The 27,754-nt window shown below is 37.7% G+C and overlaps 1 protein-coding gene across 1 annotated transcript in view; it reads right to left on the bottom strand.

The window, feature by feature from the left end:
- Window positions 1-7,325: 7,325 nt before the first annotated feature.
- Window positions 7,326-27,754, bottom strand: part of RSPO2 (R-spondin 2) — a 108,090-nt gene continuing 87,661 nt past the window's right edge. Inside the window, exon 5 of the mRNA XM_071738206.1 lies at window positions 7,326-9,400. Within this exon, the coding sequence (XP_071594307.1) occupies window positions 9,282-9,400 (119 nt within the window). The 3' untranslated portion in view covers window positions 7,326-9,281. The remainder of the gene's footprint in view (window positions 9,401-27,754) is intronic.

Below are 27,754 nucleotides of genomic sequence, written 5' to 3' on the forward strand. Positions count from 1 at the left end.
ATCTGAAGCTGAATAATATCTACCCATGGAGAGACTTCACTGACAAACAGCATTTGTCAGCCTGTGCTTCTGATTACTTCTGATGTTGACTTCCAGAAAGTTTAGGACTCCTGCCAGTTTAAGATTACAGCGCTCTTCAGCTTGGACAGAAAATTTTTGCAATGTGGTTTTTTTTTTTGTCTTTATCTGTATCTGACCAAATACCAATATGAAATTTCTCAAAAAAATAGGATAATATTTTAGGCACCAGCCAAGGCCATGCTTTTTTAGATTTTTGCCTCCTCAATCTCATGGTGATCTTCTGAAATCTCTAGGGGGAGCCAACAAACAAGATGAACACAGCAGTATCTGGTAGCTTTATCTCAGAAAGATCTACAGGTTCAGCTGCAATATCCATCAAAGCTTATTAACCTAAATATCTGTCTCAGTCCCACTCTGAAGATTAATGTGACATAGCAGACTGGTACATGGCAGAATGTTTTTTTTATAACCTCCTAAACAAAGACACATTTCCATCTATTTGAATTTAGATGAATATGCATGGCTCTCAAGAAACATAGCTGAGGAGAAATGGTGGTGGTGATGACCTTTAGCACTCTGTGGAGAAAAACAGTTGGGGAGGCCAAAGGGGATGACTGCCACAGTTCAAGAAGGCTTCTGAGTCAGTCCTCAGAGGTACCATCTCATCTTTACAATTATATTTATACAAGAATTAAACATTAGTTACAGGCCATGCACTGCCCTTCTACATGCACATGTAGTCCTTTAGAACAATAAATACGTGCAGCACTCTCATGTATTAATTGCAGGAAACTTATTTCCCTTGTATATGGCTTAGTTCACACTTAGTTGGGTTTCTGTGTCCAATGGGTGGCGAAAGTGCTGTTAATAGATAAGGCCAAACTAAACAAAGCTCTGATAAGTCAGGATTTTATATATAATGTGGTGGGTTTGCTATTAACTTGGTCATGAATTCTCCATTAGCACAGAAGCAACAGTATAGTCTGAAGACTTTTTAAAGAAGACATAGTTTTTAAAACTATGTCCCACTGATCATTGTGTAAGTTGCATAGCAGAGGCCATGTGGAAATTGTGTGGGTGCTATCTTTAAAACAGTTTGGTCCTGCATGAGATCTTTTATCAGTTAATCTTCCAATGCAACTTTTTGCATCAGTGAATGCTTTGTGAAAGTGTTTTTACAAACCACAGAGACCAGAAATAAACATAAGAGGACCTTCCTATTAGTCTGAGGGAACTGAGATAGCACATTACCCACAGACCAGAGAATCTATGTGCTTAGTGTTGAATATAATTAGAGAAATAAATTTGTTAAAATTAACTCTACCAATCAAAATTTAGAATCATAGTCACTCCAGGTTTCTCTAGATATTTCTATCTGCCTGATCAGCCCACTGTTGCCTGGTTCCCAAGAAGGCAGAAAGTACACACAGTTCTGTGTACATAAAAGACCTCAGTGCTGTCAATCAGCCTCAGCACAGCTGCACTCTGGATCATGATCTACTCTCAGAACCTTTGAATTCCAGAGGACAGGGATGGGATAACATTTTTTATGGGAAAGGAAAGTGACTTCTTGTCAAACATAGCATTGAAAATGAGCTACAGCCAGTGGAGAATTTTTGCTGCTGAAATAACAAGGTAGGTAAATGGAGGCTGAAGGAAGGTGTTCCCACCAGAACCTTGTTCTTTTTGAGACTAACTCAGATAGAGGAAAACCCACAGTTCAGAAATTATGTTGTATAAAATGCTATATTCCACTGAAGAAATGCTGCTTAGGAATCAGTTGTCTCCTTCTAGGCTTCATGTCTTACTTCAGATCTTAAGAAACATATGCTGGGTTTCAAGACTGGTCTTGAATACAGTCCAGGCTGAAATGCATACCACAGATTCATGGTCAGCAACAGGCCCATCTGCCTTAAATGACCTATATTTGCTCAAGAAGTTTTCATCTATATTTATATCTAGTAATTAGATATTTTTATAGGGAAAATGTAATCTGGCTTTATTACAAAGTTATTTGTGACAGGTACTTCTGTTGTACAGCTGAATTCTCCATCTCCTCTGTGAATTCAGCACAGCAATGCTTGCTTTCTGCTTAAAAACACACTGATAATCATCAGTGCCAGTATGGTCAAAGAACTAATTTTTCTAAGAAATGGATTTGGAGTCTTCCCAGATAATGCAAAGTTTGTAGGAGTTCCCTGAATTGTGGGCAGCACTGAGACAATGAAGGAAGAAAGAGTAGGAAAAAACCCAATATCTTTGTGATGCACTGTATGCATGAAGGAAAAATGATAGCAAAATGAGAATAAGAATGAGGAATGATTGCCTCATTCAACTAATCAGTATTGCAGAGCTACAGCTCATTTATAACCAGAAGAAACACAATTTTGGTCATTTTAAAATGCTTTCACTTAGTATTCATGCATCCTTATCATAACTGCATGCAAAATTCAGATTGAAAATGCTTTGTTCTGAGTGTTTGATCTTACCATTGCCAATCTTCTATGAACAATCACCTCACCATGAGCTGGAAAATTCTTCATGGTTTTAGTTGAAAGTCAGGTTATAAGAACATTGCAGCTTTCCTGCCCAGGTCACTGACTATCTTTATCAACTGTCCCAGCAGGACTGATCAAAGACTTTGATATTGAATAATCAAAATTGGGATTGAACTGGTTTGAATTTATAAATTCATAATGAAAGCATGATAAAGAAAAGAAAAAAACCCTCAAAAACTGTTACCCAAACTATGTCAGTAAAGCAAATACCACCATATACTTTTATATAAAAACCTAGGGAGAGGCTTTAATGGATCAAAGCAATAGTTTGATATTCTGCCTCAAATAGTGGCAAGCAATGGGCAATATTGTGTGAGTGCATGAGCCATTATCTGCAGTCTGTTAATCTCATACTCCCTTAGCATTTGCAATTATTGGATCAGGGATGGTCATTATACTTGCCTATATATTTTACTTGTCCTGTTTTAGATTATGGGTGTGAGAGGATACATACTTGCCTATTCCTTTCGTCATCTGTTTATAGACCTTAAGTCTATAAAATTCTCTTTAACTCTCTAGAGAGAAAATATCTGATCACAGAATATATTACTACAACCTTAGAATTTGAATCCACATGCCCTAATCAAGAGAATAAGCAGTCTTCAAAGGATTTGATGTAGAAGGGCCATTCCCTGCTCCTGCCAAAGCCAGACCACAGGGTAACAAGGAACATGAGGCCAAAAGGAGAGTACCAAACTGTGACAAAGAAATTCTGTGGCTGCACTCCATGTCCCCAAGATTCTTGTTGTGTACATAGCACTACACAGCAACTCGATAAAAGACTGAAACAAATCTGGACCGAAGATAAGAAGCCCCCCTGCAGCTGAGGGGGGGGCTAACCACGACTTTTGTACATGGTTAGCAATACCCCCAAGTCTGCTCAAAAAGAGAAATAAAACATAACCTCTCACCAAAGTTTCTGATGAAAGAGGACTTGGGGGAAAAAAAATAATAAAAGGCTCTTATCTCTCTTATCTTTCCCATAAAGCCCCTTAAGTCTGACATGGAAGCTAAGACATAGTTGCAAGCCAAGAGATGACATATTCTCTAAGTGCCACTGTTTGGTCTCTGGAGCTGAATTTCTATTTTTAGATGTGACTGGGGAAAAACAAACGAGCCTCATTTTCAGTGTTTATTCATTTGTGGCCTATGAGCTATTAGTTAGCTTCACTGGAATTGCCCAATTAAAAGCAATGAGATGATATGAATATCATTGAAGATACAATATGAAAACAAGGAGGCTGGACAGATCTTTCACAACTGGCATGACCACAGAGGTACTACCAGACAGTTTAAGTAAGGATCCAACTCATTGAGGTTGAGGAGGAGGTACGTCCATTAGACAGAAACGGAGATAGTTTGCCTTAAAACTGTATCAGATGAAGTCTAAAGAGTTTGACAATAGCTGAAGTCTGGGCTTATTTAGCATGCCTTTCCTAGTCATAGAAAAAATTGCATTTTCACTCCTGAGTGAAAATTTCACAGCTGGCCTGCCTTGCCTCAGAAGTCCCTGTTAGGTCAGGCTGCCTTAATCCTTCCTAATGCTGATGGCCTTTCCTCACTCCTGGACACAGTCTTCCCTTAAAAGAAATTATGCCAGGTTTAGAGCAGAACTTCTGGTTGAGAACTAAACAAAAAGCTGACAGTGGTTTCTGGGTTACACTTCCACAAGGGTACATTTTGTTCTTGTTGGTGTGGGTCCAGAATAACATCAGACTGAAGTTTACTGGAATTTCTGCTGGCTTGCACCATCTGATGTGAAAGTGAACTAGTGTCAGGAGACAAGTACTTTTTGTTGGTGGAGACAAAGAGATGAGGAGTCTGAATTAAAAAATCTCTCCTACCCCCTGGTATGTTGTAACATCAGCCATCAGTGGCATCGACCATTTAAAAAAACATGGCATTTGTGCTGGTAGCATCAGTTAATGTTATTTTAATATCATCTACATCTGTTATTTTATATCATCTGCATAACAAAACTGCAGCACTAACTTTGATCTTAATCAGCTGGGGGATGGTTTCGTATTTTGGAAGTTTTCAATCAAGATTTTATCAATATTTTGTGTTTTAATAAAAAAAATAAAGTTGATGTGGCATTCCATTAAATTTTTGTTATTATTTTTAGGTAACTCAAATGAAAATCTACTTCATATTTTTTCTGCTCTGCACTTCTCTATACTAAAAAGCCATACTGATAAAGGAAGACAGATAATATAGTTTCTACAAGTATTCACTTCTCTTTCAGACATCTTTATATTAAGCATATAGGTGCAAAAGGAGAATAATTTCATAACACTAATGCATGTAACATGGAATGTTTGCATTTCCATCATGTGGAAAACAAATCTTTTTTTTTCCCCAGGAATAAGAAAAGAGACACGTAACAATAATTTCTCACCAGCAAGATGGATTAAAGACCAGTCAGCCATAAAATAATTGCTTTAAACTTGCACCTGCTCCTCTTTTTGTTTTGTTTTATTTGTGGAATATTTAATTTGAAGAGACAAATGCTAGAGCTCAGGATAAAGGGAGGCACACTGAGGATAGAGAGATGCAGAGTGGGGCTATGCAAATGTGTCTTCTAGGACAGGTAAAGATGAACTAATCTACACTTTTGAAAAGTAATTTTTTGCACATCATTACATAGCACTTTTTTAATGATTATTACAGCATGGGAAGTTTTTTATCCTACTGACTTGAATCTTTTCTAGCTTTAAACAAATTTCCAATAGTTACTCATTAAACTAGGGACATATAAATCTTGTGAACACAGAAGCTCCACTTGTCTGAATCCTTTCACTGTCTGTGAAAAACAAATTAAAAAAACCTAATGACAGTTCTGAAAGAATCAAAAAGTGCCACCTGTATTTGGTTACCTACTTACCAGAAAATAAGTAATACCTTCACAAGGCTGATTGTCATCAAATTTAAAGGAAATAAGAGGCAGAGTGTGCACAGGCTGTTTTGAAAACCTGATCTTCACTTTAACAAGTAACAGAATCTGTTTGAAATCCTGAACCAGTAGCATATACCAGCTACTGCTGGTACTGCCAGCATATATTCTCAGCTTCCCAGTCATCCCAGTAGAAATATGAAAGTCAACATCATGAGATCTTCTGTAACATCCCAAAAGGGAGTAGTCCAGAAGTCACACCTCTACTCAGCACTTAGGAGGCCACCCCTGGGGTTCTGTGCCTGGTTTAAGGTACTCAGTGTGTGAGAGGAATGGAGTAAGTCCTCTGGAGGGTAAATAAATAGTTAGAGGGCTGGCAAACAAGACATCTGAAGAGGCCAAAGGCACTGTGAGTGTTTTGCCTGAAGAAGAGGCAGCTAAAGGGAAAACTAGCAGCAGGTTTCAGTGGCCTGATCAGGGCTTATGGAGAAGGCTGAGCTCTGGTCCTCTCAGAAGTGCACAGCAAAAAGGCAATGTAGAGAAATAGCAACACAAAAAAAAAAAAATCCCTGGCAAGATGGTCACACATGGCAACAAAGGCAAGAGAGGCTGTGAAAGCTTAAGGAGATTTGATGTGACTTTGAGGGGAGCCTGTTTTAAGCAGAGACTGGGACAAGATGATCTCTCAAGAGAATGATAGAATCAGAAATATCTCAAGTTGGATGGGACCCCTAAGGATCATTGAATCCAACTCCCCACTACTCACAAGACTACCAAAACTAAACCATATGACTAAAAGCACTGTCCAGATGGTCCTTGAACTCTAACAGGCTTGGTGCCATGACCACTTTTCTGGGGACCCTGCTCCAGTGACTGACCATGCTCTCAGTGGATAAACTTTTAGTAATGTCCAAGGAATGGTTCTAATCTCAGGAGAAGTATGATACTACAAAACCTCAGTGGTATGAATACATTGATAGGATACACCATGCAAAGGCAAGTTAAAAACAGATGTCTAGGACAAAGGAGAAACTACACATGAGAGTACTTGCTACTTAGGGGTAGGTTTCTTGTACCTACAGTCTCAAGGAAATGCTGTCTATGAAGGTAAAGGGGACAAGTGAAATCCATCTATACCTACAGTGCCTTCTCAAATATAGAAATCACAGAATATTAGGGGTTGGAAGGGACCTTAAGAGATCATTGAGTCCAAGCCCCTTGCCAGAGCAGGACCACCTAGTGTAGGTTACACAGGAATTTGTCCAGGTGGGTTTTGAATGTCTCCAGAGGAGACTTCACAACATCACTGGTCAGCCTGTTCCTGTGTTCTGTTGCCCTCACAGGGAAAAATCTTTTTCTTATGTCTACACAGAACCTCCTATGCTCTAACTTGCATGTATTACCCCTTCTCCCATCATTGCTCATCACTGAGAAGAGACTGGCTCCATCCTCCTGACACTCACCATTTACGTATTTGTAAACATTACTGAGGTCACCCCTCAGTCTCCTCCAAGCTAAAGAGACACAGCTTCCTCAGCCTTTCCTCATAAGAGAGATGCTCCACTCCGAATTGTTTTGGTTGGAAAAGACCTTTAAGATCATAGAGTCCAACCATCCCCCTAGCACTGCCAAGTCCACCACTAACTCATGTCCCTAAGCACCACATTTACGTGATTGCTGTGCACATATGGTAAGTATCAATAAAATAGCTGTCTGGAAAATCCTCAAATTTTCTACTCCAGTGAGAGAAAATTTGCATTCACACACCTTCTCCATTTCTTTTATGTGTATGCGATTCCAAAGGAATACAACTCTTAGAATCCAAAAGGATCAAAAGTATTTTACTCAGAAGCTTGTGACATCATTTTATTGTATTTTGTAGCATGACATGCCTAATACAGTATTTTGTAAACACTACTAAAAGGATTGTATGAGGGCATTCACTCCACTTACAGCCAAATTTAATAACCAGTAAGCAAAGTAAGCAAACAGGCAGCTACAGTTCTTACTGTCCTTTTTTTTTTTTTTTCTTTTGAAATGAGCATTTCATGTCCAAATTAAAATAGCAGCCCAGGATCAGAACACTTACGGTCCTGAAGATTATTATGTTCTATGTAAATATCAACATATTCTAAACAAAAGATGGTGAAAACCTCATGGTTAAGTCGAAGTCCACAACTGATTTTATGGAACATTCTTATGCACCTAAATACTGGATGTTTTTGTAACAATGTTTGTCCTAGTTTAATATGGATATATTTGTGCTTACAGCTGTTTTATTTCCCTAATTTACCTGTAAAGCATATAACCCATAAAACTAAAAACTGCAATTTTGGGGATAAAGAATATGTCAAAAATAGTTTTGTCTTCTTGAGACCTGGGTCTGGTGTCTGTTTTACCTTTTCCTTGCTTTATGTAGATCATACGCAAATTTGAGTCCTAGAACTGGAATAACTTCTATAAGTTAAAATAAATGACAGCCATTTTAGTATGGTCTTTTCCCAGTGGTGACACATCCTGCCATTTTAACTTCCTTCACAGAAAATTCTCTCCACCTCTCCCCACCCCCCCAAAAAAAAACCCTCAAAAAAACCCACTAGATGCAGATTAAATTTGCTAAACTCTAAATTATTTGCAATACTGGGATTTGCTATACTTTTGACTGACTGAATTTACATAGCTTTTTCTTTTATTTCTCTCCTATTCAGGTATTTGTTTGCTGTATCTGACTGGATCAGGACTAACAGAAAAAAACCATTGTGCATTATATTTGAAAAAAAAAAAAAAAAGCAAAAAAACCAAACCACAAAACATTACACATACAATCTTAAATACTAAGAAAATTCCATATAGTTTGTCTCCTGATACATCATTGTGCCTCAGCTTGAAAAAAGTTACACTTCTTTTTCTGAGACAAAATACACAGGGGCAGAGCTAGGAGTAGGGTATAGCAGAAGAGACTCATGGTTTACTAATCTGGTAAGTATGCTCCAGAGCTGACACTCCAATGCGAGGGTCAGCACAAGGTAGTTTAGCTATCTGAATGGGCTTTACAAAGGAGAGAAAAAATCCAGTTTGTAACAATTGAGAAATATGAAAAGATACTTAAAACATAGTAAAAAGTAAACATTTACTGGATTATTTTAAATGTATATTACTAGAACCAACAGGACATAACTTTCAACATGTATAAAGTATTATACATAAAAATGCATAGATGTACAGTAAATATGTTCATTTATATGTAGACAGAGTAATATGTACACATAGGGTCTGTTGTGCTTCTGGAACTGTAAGCAGTAGTTCCTGCAGTATATTGTCTTAAAGCAGTTTTATTATACAACTGTTTTAATGTAGTAGGTGCTGAGAACATACATTAATGCTAAGTAGGGAAGTCATAGCCATTTACTCTTGAAATGTACAAATACAGGAAACAAAGGCCATATTTGCAATAGTACCTACACCTCCAAGACTTCCTGGTTTTTTATTTAAATATGCACAAGTCCACCTAATGGTGATGTAGAGGTTTCTTTCCTGCTTTCCTTCTGTGTCAACATGCTGACCGAGCACTCAGGACAAAATCTGTCATGCACTTCAGCATCACTTTCACTGATTCAACTCAGTGTGCTCTGACCTTGAAGTCTCCAGGTCAAAAAGTAGAGAAAAAATAAAATCAAAAATATATAAATAAACCAAACATGCTTGTGGGCTTTTTTTTTTTCATGAGTTATTTGCCACCAATACTGTCAAAGGAGCATATAGCAGCTTTTGTGCACTTCACAAAAAATATATTAAAGAAAATCAAGTCTTTATTGGCTTGTTTTATCTGTTGCTAAAAAGATGCTGTGCTGCTTCTGAGCCCTTTCCATCAAATTCTTTTTCTTCTTTTTCTTGTCCTTTTTGTCCTTTGTTTTTGTTGGTCTTCTTCCTAAAAGAAAAAAAAAAAAAAAAAAAAAAAGCATTGACTGATCAATTAAGTAAAGAATACAGAGGTGATATTAAACTGCAGTTGAAAAACTCAGTGGTACATAAGTGATCAGTGGGCACTATGCTGGCTAATGAGCTTCCATCATCAGTGAAAACAGAAATTTTCAATGTGGTACAAGAAGAAACAGGATCTTTGACTTTCATCACTTACACACAGGCACAATTTTGCTGGTATGAGTAATGGAGTTGATGTAGGTCTGTCTCACTTTGGGCAGAAGAAGTCACACAAGCAATGTTATGCAAGTGCCTGGGGCCCTGAGCCAAACAAGTGCGTAGCCTTCTAACTCACTGGAAGCTGGATACAAGCCTTAAACCCTTACGTACACTGGCTTGAGTGAGTAATCCTATTTAAGTCAAGTTCAATATATCTGCAATTTTGAAGAGAAATTAGGCATTACAGCCCAAGTATTTGGTTGGATCTTGTCCTACAAGCTTTGGCAGAATGCAGGTCACCTCTGCGAAGAACTTGTTATTGCTTATTAGTGCCTGATTCTCACAGCACATCACTAGGCAGAAACAAAAATTTCATTCCACACTTTTTGCTACTGGGAGTTCACTGAAAAACAGCAAAAATCAGGAAATCAGAATCTATGCAGTTATTAAAAAAACTCTGCCTCGAGGATGGGGAGGTTTTTTCCTGTTCAGCACTAATAATTAATCAGTGCCCTTTGATTATCTGAGTAAAGATACCACAGACTGAAAAAAAAGCTAGCTACAAAGGCCCTCATTCAGCAATGCATTACCTTTTAAGTATATGCTTAAATCATATCAACTCTAGTAGGATTTAAGGAGATGATCAAATGCTGTCTGGAGTAGAGAACAGTCTGGGTTTTCTTGGCAGTACCATATACTAAAATACACAATCAATGATAAAAAAAATAAGGTTATTAATCTCTAGAGGTCCCAACTTTGTAAGTTTTCAGGAGAACTTAAGTGAGAAGACAGTTAAGGGAAATTCAAATAGCAGATGACACAAAAATGTGAAAATACATTTTTCAACTGCAATGTCTGTACATTATTGACTGGGAGAACTGCTTGCTTTGTCATATTTGCATATTATTTCTCAAGTAAAAAGCCTCAAACCAGTAAGAAGCATTTTTCTGTATTTGATAATACCACTGAATAAACATGATTTTCAAATTATAAAAAAATTATGATCCTTAATAAATACAGGATTATTTACTTGAGATTACATATTTGTACCATATCTAGGTTACTGTTCTGTAGGACTTATCATAGGATATATCATTGCATATAAAATAGGATGGGACATTAAGGTAATGAGCACATGAATTTAGTTCATTTTAAAATCATAAGGGTCCTTGGAGTTTACTTCTGCTTCTTATTAAAGTCAGGCATAAATATTACTATGGCATTTTGCCATTTTTAAATCTAGTTAATCCTACACAGTAAAACCTCAGTCCAACCTATCATTAATCAAAGCAGCTCTTAAGCTAAAACTCTTCAGTAACACTGTATCTAATGACTAGGCACACCTAATGAGGTCAGAGGGAAGGAATACTTGACACAAAGTGGCATTACAACAACATAGCCTTAATTATAGAAGCTCCACACCAAAATTTTGTTTTGTGATTGTACCATTTAGTATACTGTAAGGTATCAGAACCAGAAAACACTGTAATCTATTATGCATTTTAAATATTCTAAATATTTTATACCAAAGCTTTGAAATAAGGAAGCAGTAGATGAGGGGAAACAACTTGAAAAAAGTGATAACACTGCTGATCAGAGTAGTGGAATCTATTAGAGCTTCATTTCAGCTCTCCTGTTCTCTCAGTGTTCTTACTTTCTCAGGTTTTTCACTCTACAGACCAATTAGTAGGAGAAATATAAATTCAAGTCAGAGCCAAATCTAGTTTTCCCTACAGCCTCCTATATAATAAATACTTGCTTTAAGTTAAGGTAGTGAAAGATTGTATTCATTTTCCTCTGAAAACTCTGACATGCACAGATAAAATAACACGCAACCCACCTGATATCTCTGTCTGAGCCTGACAAAGCAGCTCATACACCACAAGCATCAAATCAAATTGCCAGCACACTCTCCATACAATATCTTTAAAACAGAAATGAACTGGAATAGCTTTCAGGGATTTGACACAGAGTTGTGCAGCAAACAATTGCAGTGCTTCTGCTTCTCTGCATGAACCATCCCCATACCAGCTTTGGCCCCATGGCACACTGCAGCTGAGTGACCCTCTGTTACAGGTGCCACCTGTGCAAGGCAGCAACCCGGAGACACTGATACCTGGTAACTTGTTCTCCTGGTAGTGAGTGAGCTCTTTGGCTGCTCAATGTATTTCCAAGAACACTGTTGTACAGAATAAGTTTCATTCTTCTCAGGACAGCATTAAACCACACAGAGAAAATCCAGACAGTTGGTAAGGCTAAGGGAGTCCCAAATTCTGACTGTCATTTTAACCAGAAAACTGAATATAAAGGGTATTTCTTGCCTAACCGTGTGTTCCCATATTGCTACTAGAAGACAATAGAGATTAGCAAGAAAAAAAGTGATTATAAAGTCTAGAGCTTAAACAAGTGAGAATTTTTACTAATTCAGATTTCAATTGCAGCAGGTTTTGTCGGCAGAAGCAGAAGTACAGAAGTAACAGAAGTAACTTCTAAATATCTTGCTGCAGATGTATTTTGAAGAGTGTGATGCTTATCATACAGAAAGTAGATCCTCAAAGAAGATTGGGGAGCTAAATTCTCCCAGTTCCCCAACTGCAGCACAGAGGGACGAGGAGGGCTGATGGAGGAGGTGCTCCCCTGGGTCTCGGATGGCAGTGGCTCCCTCTGCTCTGTGCCATGTGCCAAGGCTCCATCACCAGGGAGTCTTCCACAGCCTCCCCAACACCTCCCCATGCTTTGCTGCTCCAGGGGGCAAGAGCCCTGACCCCAAGACCCTCTCTGCATGGGAAGCAGCAGAGCTCTTCTGTGCCTGACTTTGCTGGGGCAGTTGAAAAAGAGTGAAATTTAGTAGCAGTGTATTATAGCCCAGAACTTGCTGTTGCAAGTGTTTTTTTTCTGCTATCAAGAACAGTTTATAGTATTACTGCACAGGAAAAAAAAGTAGCAATATCTGAACAATATCTTATCCACCTCGCCCATAAACCCCTACTGATAATAAAGAGCTCTGAAGAAAGCAAATCTTCCTGCTCACTCTTTAAGGGACATTACATCCTTCCTAGTGATAATTTGCCACCTTGTCACCTGGCAGACAGCCACACACGCCTGGCTTCTCCTTTCCAAGTTACAGGCCTCCACTCCATGTCCCATCTTCAGTCTTTATTTTGTGACTGCAGACAATCTATTTTTGAAAGCCTTTGGTTTTAAGAGCATTGGGAGCAATTACAAATAAGTCACACAAAGAGTAGGATATCTGAACACTGTTCAGGTTACTGTGTTCCTATTTTAAATTTGCTTAAATTTTCCTCTGCATATTAACTAGCTAGCTTTTCCTTGCAAAGCCTTCTCAGCTCTGCCTGAAAAAAGGTCTCAATTTTTATTATCAGACACAGCTCTAAACATAACTTTACACATTTAATACTCTGTAAAGTTATGTGTATACACTGAAATATATAGGACCAATGAAAGATCTGATATTTAGCTGGATTTGGTGTTCAATTATCTATCAAATAAAAGTCTTCAAAGCTTATCTGTCATTCTGTCATATTTATGCACAGGTTATTTTACAGACACAAGACTGGCAAAGCCATTCATTCAAACCCTTTGTTACAAATGTTATAAAATTCAGTTTTGCTTTATAAATTACCACTGAGTAACTCCTCATTTTCTAAGTATCTTATCCAATGGCTTATACCTTTAAACTTTTGCTTAGACCACCTGGTTCTGGTAGGTAGATGGGCAACTAATGCACAATGCAATGGAACATTACTATTAGCTACCAATGTACCACAGCTTCTAATGGTATGATAGCACAAAGGTAATGGTACAATAACATGCAGTTACTAATGCAGTTCCAACATGAATTCCTGAAAAAAAAAATAAACAACATTGTTTATGCTAATATACTTAACAATTGTCTGTACACCAAAGAGTAACAACTAGAAAAATATTTAACTTGGCTCTTGCTGGATTATTTTTCTTCCTTTTTTTGTTGTTTTTGTAGCATTTTACCAGAATTGCTCCTACAGCTGCTTTATGCTGGTATACTGAAGATTTGTGCTCAGTTCTCTGGTTTGTCTTATACCCCAACCTGCAAGGTGTTTGGAAACTGTGCATGCTCCTGGATGGACCCACCTGGTTAACTTGGGATATACATTACCTGGTTCAGAAGGAGCCTTTATCACCTTCTGTGAGCTGCAAAAGCACCTTTCTCCAGAGAGAGTCTGGGTAGCAGATTCCTAACACTGAGGGCATTCCTGCTTCTCCAGAACTAGAATCCAGCAAATGTATGCACAGGACCTCCCAGTCACGCTGCTGGAGATCTGTGGCTCAGACAGACAGCACCAGTTCTGTAGCTGAATTGTCCTTTGTCTGCTGTGTAAGTGCTGTTGAATGTTCTGTTCTTCTAACAAAATCTGCCCACTGCTTTTTCCAGTAAATGGAGACAACACAGTACACATCCACATGAGGGCAGCAACAACTTAAATTTAAAAGATTTAATGAAAGAAAAAAAAGCAACACCTATCTGCAGCTTTATTTCACCCTCCCAAAATTTTTCAATATTCTGATAAATTATTATTTTACAAATATAAGAATTTTTAATATTCCCCTTTATATTTAAATATTTTTCTCTTTATTGGTGATTACTGAATAATGGGACTTGCAAATGTGTGCCTGATTCCCGATTCCCTTCCCCAGAGTTTCTTATGCAGAATTTTCACTGCTGGCAGCAAAGACAGGATGGCGTTCTGGGATAAGAGCAGACCTTGATAAATACTCTTTTTAATCCTTTCTTTCCCTTCATCTACCCTTTTAGAAGCTAAATGTTGCACACCTGTACATCATTTTCCTATGGCTGCAGTACTATCATAGACTCCATGTGTGGCAGCATCTCATCCGTGTGGGAAGCTACAAAAGTTAATTACACTTAAGTCATATCACTGACAGATGACAGACAACAGGGAACTAATGACAGCAATGAAAAGATGGTAGAGATACTCAATTATGGACCAGTCTGGTCAACTCAACAATAAGATGGCAGATGTAAGCTTCTGGAGGAGCCTTCTGTCCTGCAAAGACCCGTGGATGCCTCATAATTTACTCCCCGTTTACACTGCACATCAAACTACACATAAACAATCACTGCAAAATTCCAACAGCCAAGCAAACAAAGGATTCAGTCCAGAATCCCCATTCCTGGGGCTTTCAGTCGGGTTAAGAATTTTAGATACTGAAACTGCCAGAGAAATGCACAATTTGTTAAGAAATTTTATAAACACAATGAAGGAAAAAAAAAATTCCCCACTTCTACAAAGTCAACATCTTCCTAAAGAGTGAGTTACAAACCAAGACTGACAAGTGGCCCACAAGAAGAGGACACAAAGACCTCTAATAACTTAGTAAACCCCACCTTGTCGGCACTTCTACCAGTGTCACCTGCTACAAAATTCACAACAGCTTTTTAAGCTAGTGTGCAATTTTGGTTTTTTTCTTAACACCATCAAATTTAGGCTGGAATTGGCTATGCTCAATGTGTGCAACAGAAGGAATATAGCTTGGAGGAAATCAACCGAAGTAAAATAGCTTTTTGGACAGGGACTAAAAGACACTGGGACTTGGATGGCGAAACTAGAAAAGATATAAGAAGGCTCAGGAGATGGGACAGAAAGGGTCAAGTGTCAGGAAACACTTGCTTATTTTCCTGAGTGAATTTCTAATGTCATTTCAAGTCCTGAGAAATATATTTGCATTTAAAGAGAACAGAAGAGATGGAATGACCACACAGCTGCCCACAACACCATTTCAAATCCTGAAATACCTGAGTTGTAAACCTGGGCTAATGTTTGCAAAGCACTGAAGTGAAGTAATAATGGACACCGCAGAAAAATATTAATTATTTTATCATTCTTTCTTCATTTGTAAAGGCTGAATAATGTTGAGCATATGAGGTCTTAGAACAATAAAATAGAAAAATCATACCGTAATTATAGACTTTATCATAACTGATACAAAAAAAGAAGCAAATGAATGCATTCCTTCAGCTTTGAAGTGCTGGAGTTTGCAAGCTTACGGATCTTCTTTAGTATTTTTTTTTTGTGTGTGAAATACTAATAGGGAAAAACATAAATTATACATTCCCAGTCTACTGAAGTAATAGACTAAGAAAATTCATTCCCTTACATAAATGCACAGTTTTATGCTTTTCACTCATTTTTGTTTAATTGATATCAGCTTTCTTGATTAAAATTGGGGAAATGTCTGTCTTGAGTAAACCTGGTAATTTCTATATCTATTATTACAAAAGCACAGGTAATGCAGAGCAAACCTCTGTGATATCTTCTTCAGTTCCTAATTCAGAATTCTGTTATTTTATTTTGAATCTATTAATTCCATAACTTTGAGTAAATTATTATAAACCAGCACTTAGCACAGGATATGCTTGGTGTTTGTATACACCAGGCATCAGCTACTGAGATGAAAGCTAATTTAAAAGAATCAAATAACTCTTCAACTAAAAAAAATATCAAATTATCCCAAGTTTCTGTATCTTAATCCTTTTTTGTTTCAACACATCCACTAAGAGATTAAAGATCTTACTATTTAAGGCAAAATAATTGAAGCTTTTTCTCCCAAAGGACAAAAGTATTTTTCATCTGGCCTGAATGCAAACTAAAATCTGATGTTCTTTCCTTCTGGACAATACTGAGTATCATCAGACATTGCCATCTGTTTAAGAAATACTGATTCCTCCACAAAGAATGGAATTTACATGTCACAGTCTATTGAGATTCAGTAGACTTTTTCCTCAACTTTTAGAGCAAATTCACTGGGAGAAGAGTCATCTTACACCACTGAAGTAAAATGCATTTTCCACAGTGCACTTATCCAAAGTTCACAGTAGATGGCAGTGAGATATTAACTGAAAACTCGCTTCCATTTCCATAATTTCAAAGAATATTAAGTTTTTTTGGTAGAAGTACCCATTATTTTACCTAAAATAAGCCATTCTATTCATCAATGACTATAAAAAGTTCAAAAAATAAAAATCCACACGTAGGAACTTGGAGAAGAAAGTAAAAGAAAAAAGGAAAAGGGGAAAAGGGGAAAAGGAAAACTAGTAAACTCAATGTGACATGGAAACTCCCAGAAAACTCTTAGAGAAAACCTATGTTTAACTGACTAATATAGATATGTAATGGTGGATTCTGCTGTCCTTTCAATCACCGTTGTGTAAAAACTGGTGGGTCCCCATTAAAAAAAACATTTATCTAATGTAGATTTAGCTCAGAAATCAAATTATATGAATAAGACTCTGGATTTGGTAAGAGGTTGCCCAGAGAAGCTGTGGAGGCCTCATCCCTGGAAGTGTCCAGGGCCAGGTTGGGTGATGCTTTGAGCAACCTGGTCTGGTGGGAGGTGCCCATGCAAGTGGGTGGGATCCAGATGATCTTTAAGGTTCTTTCCAAGCCAAACTATTTTATGATTCTATGAATACCAGGTTGCATGAAGGGTATTTAAAAGTCTTATCTTGGTCAACACCATGTCAAAGCAGATGCTTTGCAAGCAGAGCCAAGCAAAATATTTTCAATGAAAGGTTTGGGGTTGCTTATTTTCCTTCCTTTCACAGTGTAATCTAAAGTAATTTTCAAAACAATAAAAGAATATATATGCTCAGTCAAGAGTAGGCATGCACATGTAAACATATAAATATATTTTAACTTTATAGGAATGAATTATAGCTAAGAAATAATTGGCTTTGGTCTTCCCTAGGTTTGACTGGACACTAATACAACTTAAAACTCCTCTGTCCAGTTTTTGAAAACAGATTTTTTTTTTTTCTTCCATTCCTCCTTTTTCTAGCCAATTTAATTAATTTTATTTTTATCTCATTGTATAAGGAATAGAACATAAGTCCTATTGAGACAACATCTATTTGTAGCACCTGCAAAGTTTAATTTCATAGAGAAAACGTAATTTTGTTCAGTAAAGGGTTTCATACCAAGATTATACTGGGAAGTTTTTAGAGACTTTTTTTTCTTCTGTGAAATACAATTTCATTGTGAAGACTTCGTCTTCATTAACTCCCTTTAGGATTTCTGGTCAATAACTGAGGAATAATTTTATTTCAGGACATTTTTCTTTGTTTCTTATTTTTCAACTGAAACAGCTCAAAAATAGTTTTCAGTATTACTCCTGCCTCTCTTGAAGTAATGCACAAGTAACCTCATTGAAGTTCTATAAGAAAAGCAGCTAAACTGAACACCTGATTACAGAATAAAGTACTATCCAGAAGGAAGACTCCCACAGCTGAAAGTGAAAATTAATGTTATTTCTAATGATAAGATAATAATAATAATAATCCCTCAGTCTGTTCATCAGGAGTGGTTAATCACATTAATGGCTGCATCTGTATTGTTCACAGATATTGGTTTGGTTTATATTCAAGAAGGTGCTGCAGCAGAACTTCATCCATTATAGCTTTTTCTATCTGTACTATGGTCACAATAGGGTCACTGTCTTGGTCTCCTAGTTACCATATTATCATTTCTGATATAATTCTGAAGTATCTATTCTATATTTTATGAAATATCTTTTGATTTATGAAATATCTCTATCTGATTTCTTTCTGAGATATCTATTCTGATATTTTCATGCTAGGGTAATTTATGTTTTAACCAGTTAATTCCTAATCATATACCTACAGGAAGTTTATTCACTATCAAAAGCTGTAAAAAGGGGCACTTTAGACCCTAAATCTTACTAATTTACCAATAGTCACATAGCAGATTTTCAGGGATATTAAATAATTCACAGCCATTTATAAAAGATTGATACCTAAGGTATCTAATATAGCACTTTAGATTGCTGAAGCTTTTGTTTGCATACTACTATCATTAAACCACTGTCACAACTCTAGCAATAGCCTCATGGCCCATGAAGCTTTTATGAAAGTCTGTTCTTTACATGAAGTCAACTCTACAGTGAAGTTAGGAACATAAAGTCATCTGAGGCCTCTGTTAACTGTGACCTGGACCCACCTTCGAAGCTCTGCTTTTATCTTTTAAAAAGGACAGTATGAGGAATTCTGCAAGGCAGTGAGAAGGCATTGGGATGACAGTCCCTCCATAGCATGCTGCACCTGAGCCCACCTGCTGCCACCATGGGAAGTGGCAGCACAGCTCTCCCAGCTTGTTGATCCTGGTTTTTTTCCACTTTAAACATGCCATGGAGATAAAGCCTTGGAAAGGAAAATCTGGCCTAATGGGTGAGTTTCAGCACTGCAGCACAAAACCAAGGACTGTTCCATACAGTTCCATACAAGGACTGCTGCATCCAGTTGGCGGCCGGTCACCAGTGGTGTCCCCCATGGATCAGTTTTGGGCCTGGTTCTTTTTAATATCTTCATTGATGATTTAGATGAAGGGATTGAGTCCATCATCAACAAATTCGCAGACGACACTAAGCGGGAAGTGTGGATCAGCTGGAAGGCAGGAGGGCTCTGCAGAGGGACCTGGATAGACTGGAGAGTTGGGCTGATTCCAACAGGATGAGGTTCAACAAGGCCAAGTGCCGGGTCCTGCACTTTGGCCACAACAACCCCATGGGGAGCTCCAGGCTGGGGACAGAGTGGTTGGAGAGCAGCCAGGCAGAGAGGGACCTGGGAGTCTGGATTGACAGGAAGCTGAACATGAGCCAACAGTGTGCCCAGGTGGCCAAGAAGGCCAATGGCATCCTGGCCTGGATCAGGAACAGCGTGGCCAGCAGGTCCAAGGAAGGGATTCTGCCCCTGTACTCAGCGCTGGTGAGGCCACAGCTTGAGTACTGTGTCCAGTTCTGGGCCCCTCAGTTTAGGAAGGAATTGAGGTCCTGGAGCAGGTCCAAAGGAGGTCCTAGCAGCAACTAGGCTGGTGAAGGGACTCGAGCACAGATCCTATGAGGAGAGGCTGAGGGAGCTGGGGGTGTTCAGCCTGGAGAAGAGGAGGCTCAGAGGAGACCTCATCACTCTCTACAACTCCCTGAAAGGAGGTTGTAGCCAGGGGGGGGTTGGTCTCTTTTCCCAGGCAACCCTCAGCAAGACAAGAGGGCATGGTCTTAAGTTGTGCCGGGGGAGGTTTAGGTTGGACATTAGAAAGAATTTCTTTACTGAGAGGGTGATCAAGCATTGGAATGGGCTGCCCTGGGAAGTGGTGGATTCTCCGTCCCTGGAGATATTTAAAAAGAGCCTGGATGTGGCACTCAGTGCCATGGTCTGGTAACTGCAGCGGTAGTGGATCAAGGGTTGGACTTGGTGATCTCTGAGGTCCCTTCCAACCCAGCCAATTCTATGATTCTATGATTCTATGATTCTATACTGCCTGACATATTTGGCCTGGAACACAAATGAAAGAAAAGTTGTCTGACCATCGGATTTTTGTCTATTTTGTTTCATAAAGATGTACCAGTAACTCTATTTTCATTTTCAGGAATGTAGAGCTTTGCTGTAGCCCTGGCTTCTGGGCTGGCCACGTTTCTGGCACGCAGACCATGTCTGGAGGGGGCTGTCTCAAACTCTGGACCATGAAACTGTAAAAACATTCATCATGAATTTAAAACCACTGAATGGAATTTCCTCAGTCTTCCTCCTGAACTTTTTTCTGAGGGTTTGAGCAATGTTTGGTTCAGCTCTCTGCATAATACTTGCCACAGGGAAAACTCTGCACCACCATCCCCACCAAACTCCCCACAAGAAGCCCGTTAGGAGCCCCCATGTTGCTGTCTGTAAAGTGTTAACTCAATTTTTTGACTGGCTGCACTTGCAGCCTGAACATGAGCTTGGCTGAGGACAGGGGGAAATACTAGTAAGTCAGGATCAAGGACTTAAGACAAACTGAGTTTAAAAGTATTTCTTTTCAGCTTTCTCCAAAGTAATGTATAAACAGACCATGGGCCAACTTAACTTTATTTTCCCCCCAAGGCACTAAACTGCTGTATACCACTCATTAATTTCTTGTTCCCAGGAAAATTCATTTTGCTCAAGGTATCATGGGTGAGCCTTTAAAAATAAGATAGTTAATGAGTTTCAGTGGATGGGTTTTAAAATATTTAATAACTTTTTTTTGGTATTGCAGATAATGAGTTATTGATAGGCATTTCCCACTCTTTTTAATGCTAATCAGAATATAGTGTCAAAGCCAAAAGCAGAAAATTCATTTTGATATGCTTGGAGATTTTCATAGTGAAAGAGTCATATTTAAAGGAAATAAATGAGGTGGTTTCAAAGTTATGGTTATTTAAAACGGAAATTCATATAGAAACAAACAATTTATGCTGTACTTTCTTGAAATTATGCTCTCTAGCTTTTCCAAATAAATTCAAGTCTGCGTGTAATAGCAGCATTAGACATAATGTGTTCTATATTAAATTTTACTTCAGATCCACATGGGATCATAGTAAAGACAAAACACAAGCCAAATAACCTGTGATTTCTCCAGGTTTATTATTAGACTTAATAACTGAAATTGTGTTGTTTTGCCTTGAAGCCAGCTGAATCAATTCTTATCTGAAGTTCACTGCATCAAGATCGTCTCAAACCTGCATACCTTTTCAAAGTCTGTAGTTAAATAATAAACACCCAGACAGGAAAATTAAATAATGCATATCCTTTATGAACACTTGCACTTTATATTAATATACTTGAAAATTATTTATTCCTTAAAACTTAATGTGATGCAGTGATTACAAGTGAAAAGTGGGGTCAAGAGAACCTTTGGTGAGATCTCTTATGTAAACATGAGAAATAAAACAATACTTTCATATGTTGTTGAGGCTAGAAATACTTGTTGGAGAAATTAATACAAAAGCAAATGGAAGATCCACTACTCTCTCTGGTAACTCAATATGCGCTCCAGATAAAACTGTGCTCATAATCTTTCCAAGAAATTAATCATTTAGGAGTCTTTCTGCACCTTTCTTTAAAGCTCATTTTGCACCCCTAAACCACAGGTTTTTATGCTTATCTTCACAGTTTCTAACAGACAGTTTCTATTTGTTCAGCTTTCCAACAAGTTGTCTAAAATATGGGTGTCAGATTGGATGTCAGAGTTCTGCTCATACATAGGATAAAACTGATTTATTGTGCTTATTACCTTATGTTGTCCTTATTATAGATGTTATACAGCCAAGAATTGCATTTGCAATTTTTCTCTGAGTAGTGGACTCACATGATTTCTTCTGAGAGACACTGCTTTTAAGATGCCACACCTCATCCTGCAGGTATGCAGTCCTAGTCCTCAAACTCTTCGATCTTTCAGGATAACTTTACATTTAACTAAATAAAAATTAATTGTGTTTAAATGGGGGCACTCACTTTACAAAGCAACTTGAATTTTTCCTTACGTCTACTCTAGAATATTGTTTATTGTTATCCTCAGATTGTCAAAAAAATAAATAAATAAATGAATAATAAAAAAAAAAGTTTATATAATTGTTTGAAACAAATAGCAATACTTTGAGAACTATATTAAGGTCATCACCACTTTTCCCAGACAGATAGCAGGTTTTTTAATGTTTACTTTTTGGCAAAGAGAAGACAAAATTATAGATTTATAAAATTATAGATCTATAAAAGTCCCAAGTCTGAACTTTTTCAAGTATGGTAGTTAGTCCTGCCCATGACTTCTGTCACACTTTTGTTAGCTTCATTTCTACAGCTGCAAATATTAATTCAAAAGAAATTGACTTTGCAGATGCTTTCAACATATGAATGTACAGGCTTAGTCCTCACACAAAGAAATTTTACTTGGAAAGGAATTCTGCTTGGTTAAATTTATCTGCTGATGGTATGACAAAGATAAACAAACCAATGAAACCCAACTTGAGCTGGACTCAACCATATGCCTCTAACAAATTGACATCAGAAGCTGCAATGAGGAAATAAAAATATTCAGCCTCCCAGGGGAGTGCCACAGACTTAGCATTCACCTTCATTATAAAAACGTGTATCTAGGAAGAGCCATGAGAAGCCTGAATTTCCAGAATGAAACCAAAATTACTGCAGCTATGGGGAATGCCCTTTTTCTTCATCCAGCCAGAGCAGCAGAGGACACTTTGCCTCAACCATTCCTTGGTGCCCACCACCTGGCAATTATCCAGCCCAGCTTTGCAGAGGCTGTAGTAACACCTGCAAATGCAGGGGAGGAGGACAAAGCTGTGTCCCTGGGAAGCCTGGCTGCCTCCCTGAGGCTGTGGCCACCCAGCAGACTGCACAGGGCTGCAGGAGGAGCCCTGTGGGGGCACAGCTGCAGGGCAGAGCTGGCATCACCTATAACAACCAGGCAGAACTGCAGAAAAGGCTTCTTTGAAAATTATATTTACCAAACTCAAGTATACTCTTTAGAGTAAATTTATCCATGAGCTGTTTCACATGCTTAAACAGACTGAATAATGAGGATGTATTTGTCCTCAGTGCTTAAACACAGTGTGTTTCATAGAGTCATCAAATGACTAAGGTTAGAAGAGACCTTAAAGATCATCTACGTTAAGTATTTAAAGCCATGTATTTTTTTTACTTAGCACTGACCTGAGGGACAACAACAAAAATGATTTTCTGCTCCCAGGTAAGAGGCATTGATTTGCTAGGGGAAGGAGCAATCTGAAGCACCTCTGCTGAGCCAACCTGCTGCTGCAGATGCTCTCTGCCCCAAAGGGGCTGTCTTCCCCCCTCACTGACAGAGCAGCTGGATGTAGCCTTGGCATCACATGATGTGAGCAGCAGGATAATGTGGTGTCTAAAATACAGGTGGAGTGGACAAACAAGGTTCCCTTCTTATTCTGAAATGCATCTTCAAGAAAGCACTAAAATCTCCACCATCAGTTTAAAGAACCAGTCTAAACTAAATTGAAAACTTTTTGTTTGTTGTTTGGTTTTGGTTTTGTTTGTTTGGGGTTTTTTTCCCAGCATAAAACATTTTAAAGTATATACTCACTGATAAATTTGAAGAAAAATGTATGGATGCTTTAAGAAGAAAGTAAAAAAGAATATATGAAATAAACACAGCATGTAGCTTAAGGGCTTGTTGCCATAAAAGGCTTTTCCTGACTGGAAGTTACAGAAGTACTTAAAAAACAGATGTACATCAAAGACTGTTGATTAGAAGCACAGAGAGAAGTAATTATCAGTTGTTTTTTGGTTGTTTTTTTAAAAAAAAAATAAAAATTCTTTATTCTAATACCAATAAAACCTTAGTATGTACAGAATGATTTTATGGGTTTAATTACCCATATGAAAAATATAAATGCTACACATCATCACTTTCTTATGGCTAGTTTGGGTGAGGGTCTGATGGATATGACATTGGCTTCCTTATTTTGTGACAGTAGTAGCTTAAAGACATTACATACCTGAAACTGTTCAAAATCTATTTATTTTTGCTTAGAAGAGCCTGATGCTAATAATTCTTTGTGGGCTTGAGGTATTACTAATCCTGTCAGTCATAGAGACTCCATCCTGCAGATTGGTACAGCGGGCACAGTAGTACAAACCAGTGAAACCAGTGACCAGGTGAAACCAGTGAAACAGGTGGGCAGCTGCAAGGACAGCATCTTATGAATAAAATAAAATGAGCCAGGGCACAAGTTTGAGCATGGTCCTGAAACACAAGCAGGTTTCCTGGCATGTATTTGACTTGTGCCAATTAATACTTCTCTAAAGAATCATATATTCCTCTCTGTATGTTTTTTACAGAAGATGAAAGAAACATTTACTCAAACCCCTTAGACTTCACTAATTTCAAATTAGTAGCTGTTTTTCAAGATGAAAAATTTTTGTGGTTCTGATTTTAGATGCATATGTGATAAACCCCTGGACTGGAATACAAAGACTTCAAAACCAGTCATGCAAGTGCATAATTTTAGCTACATACTTGTGCTGGCTGATACTGCTTTGAATCCTGGAAGGAAGCATTTATTTGAACCAAGCTCAGTTAAGTGATTATCAGCTTCTCACACTGCAGTATAGTTGATCTCTACTGAATGCTAATTACTTCACTATGTTAGCAAATACTCATCTCTTGGCCAATGCCTTCATCACAATCTGTTCCATCTGTTGATTTAAACTGTCCTATAAGTTTAATAGTGGGTAACAACTGCATCATGTAGGGTGTGACATACTTATCAAATTAGTTACAAGTATCCAGTCAATTTATTTTCTCTACTGAGACAATTAATCGACTATTACAGTCACTTTCCTCTCACTAACTCAAACTGGAAGACAGAATTTTCATCTTGTCATTTGCTGACTTGAGGAGACTACTTTCAAAAATGCTGTTTTAATTTGCTCTTCTTCCAGTTATGCTCAGCATCTTTCACATTCCTTCTGTTCAATCAAATAATTATTTACTTCCTAGCACTATCCAGTTATTCTTCTTTAAACGTCTTTCCACACATAAAGGATTTGAAAATGTGATTTCTGTTGTTAACTTCTGTGTAAATAAACTTTAAATAATAGGTTTTTACCCAGACCCAATACCAACAGGAAATACAGTACTAACACACAGTCAAAAGGAAATGTTTGTAATAGAGAAAAAGCATTTCTGCTTAGTTTGCCTGCCCATGCAGGCAATTGAAATCTGCACAATTATATAAATTATAACTTAGAAATGGCCAGTGTTATAATTTGTGTCTATTAGAAGTATGTAAATGTCCTACATAAGTCACAAAGCAGATTGACTCCCAGATCTGCAAGACCAACATTCTTAATGGGCATTAATATTTATTTATATACAATTAACTAAATGGAAAAATACTGCCATCTATAAGATAAGCTTGGCATATAGAAAAAGTTAAGGTTTAAAATGTACATTAGGATGTCATATCAACATCATACCAGAAGTTAATTATAGTATTATACAGTTAAATTTTTATTGATGCACAGCTTTTCAAAGAAAAATACGTTAGCCATTCAACTGTTTCTAGAATACTGAAAATAAATAGACTATTTTAAATTATTTGTGAGTTGTATAGATCTAACCAACGGACAAACCATACAGAAGCATTTAAGAGTGATTTGTGAGCTAAGAGCAACAAAGCAATTATTCACTGTCAGGAAATATGTCTATTTAGATTACATGATCATAATATTATTTGTTTCCAACAACTACAATTCTATGATCTTTAAACAATACACTATTTTGAAATACCTCTGAGTTAATAAGTTAGATGACTGATTTATTTTTGAAAATCTGGATAAATATACAAGTGAAATCCTTGTGAATCAAGACTTTCCATGCCAAGTCAACTGTGAGGGCTTTTTTATGATTAAGTATGAATTCCTGGAAAACATGGTTTATCATAGAAAAACTGGCAAAACTTTTACAGTATTTGCTCTAGCAGGCGCCACTGTAATGGGCTGCAGATCTATGAATAGGCCAAGAACAGAAGCTAAAACTAACACTGAAAATTACAATATGCTACAAAGTAGGAAAAGAGTTCTTTTTTTTTTTTCTTTTGTAAATTATAATAGATGGGATTGATTTCAATCCACAATTTACATAATGAAGAACTTCACTGGCCTGATCTCGTAATTTCTCAAAACCACTCTTTTGATAAGTGATTCTGTTCTGAAATTTCATCTGGCAATGAAAATACATTGTTGAAGAACTGATTTATTCTCTTCTTACGTGCAAGAATTACTGCTTGGGAACATATCTGAGCTTTCAAATAACAGCTCAGATAAAAGTTACAACCAGCAGCAGAATTCTGTTCATCCCATAAGTCCTAAACAATGTGTTGACCCTCAAATTTCCCAAATCCTTAAAAGCCTATATAGATAATGTTACAGGCTCAGACAGTCAGCTGGTAGTATCAGAATACAAAACCATGAAAGCAGCTTTTCTGGGTCAACCAAAGATCCACTGCAACCATTGCAGTAGCCCAAAAGTAACAGGTTGGTAACAGTTTCAGACTAGAGGAAAAATAAATGGTCCCTCACACGAGAAACCACAGCCCCATGAGGCCTGAAATGCCCATGGCCATACAGAGGCAGGGACTGCTGCTGAAGGGCGTGCAAAAAGCTTTTTGCTGGGGAATGTATTTTCTGGTCAAACCTCTGTAAGTGAAAGCCCCAGTATCTGCCCAACTTCTCTGCCACCTCGTGAGTTATAGCTGATTAGGAAGTGGTTTCATGCTGGAAGTCAGGATATTTGTTACCTTATGGCCCTGAATATCAGGTTGATTCCTGACATGACCTGATATGAATCTACTTCTTTTGCAATGCCAACCTACAGCACCATGTAGGCACACATAGGCTGCCACTGAAAAACCTGTAGGTCCATAGTGCAACACCCAAAAATGTATGCATCACTTCACTCCTAACTTAAATGCCTAACAAATCAGGCACATTTCAGGCCTGCATTCCATTTAACCTAGGTTTACTACCAGAGAAAGTCATTGTGTATTTCTGCATGTGGCCTCTGATTACAGAGAAAGACTGGTCCAGAATGGTAGTTGCAAAAGATGAAGGATGTGGAAACAATAATTTCTGATAAAATGACTGGCTAAGATTTCCTCTCATAAGCTGACTACATCAGACAATACTCTGAAGTAGGAGGGTTTTGTGCAAGGAAATATAAAATTATTTCCCCTGTGCCTAAATGGGGTCAGAAAAGAGAAAAGCATCTGTTAATATTCAGTGTTGAGGCAAACTGATTCAGTCAACAATTGTGCTAATGCAAATGACAACAGTTTGTTGCAGATGTGCAGCTGAATATAATGCAGTCAAATCATTTGGGCTTTTTGTAGTAAGAGACTCCAGACGTAAGATGCTGGTGGGTTCAATAAGCATTTTAAACTAAAATTTTAAACACAGCGTTTTCTGTCAATGCTCCCAGCCTGAACCACCAAAACTGCAGACTTCCATTTGTAAATGTTATTTGGAGAAGACTGAGATGAAGAGTGATTCAGAAATCAAAGTACAAGTTTCACCATAGTACTCTACATGTTTCAGAAATTTTCTCCAAAATTACCCTCAGTGTTCCAATGAGGTGCACAGCTTTCCATCACTCATCTATTCTTATGAATTGCCCTTTCCCAATACAGAAATGTTCACACTTGGACTAAAACCTCGGGTACTCTAAACTACAAGGCACATGTTGCATCACTTGTTTTTCTC

Source organism: Heliangelus exortis, chromosome 2, assembly GCF_036169615.1.
Source record: "Heliangelus exortis chromosome 2, bHelExo1.hap1, whole genome shotgun sequence".
Classification (NCBI taxonomy): domain Eukaryota; kingdom Metazoa; phylum Chordata; class Aves; order Apodiformes; family Trochilidae; genus Heliangelus; species Heliangelus exortis.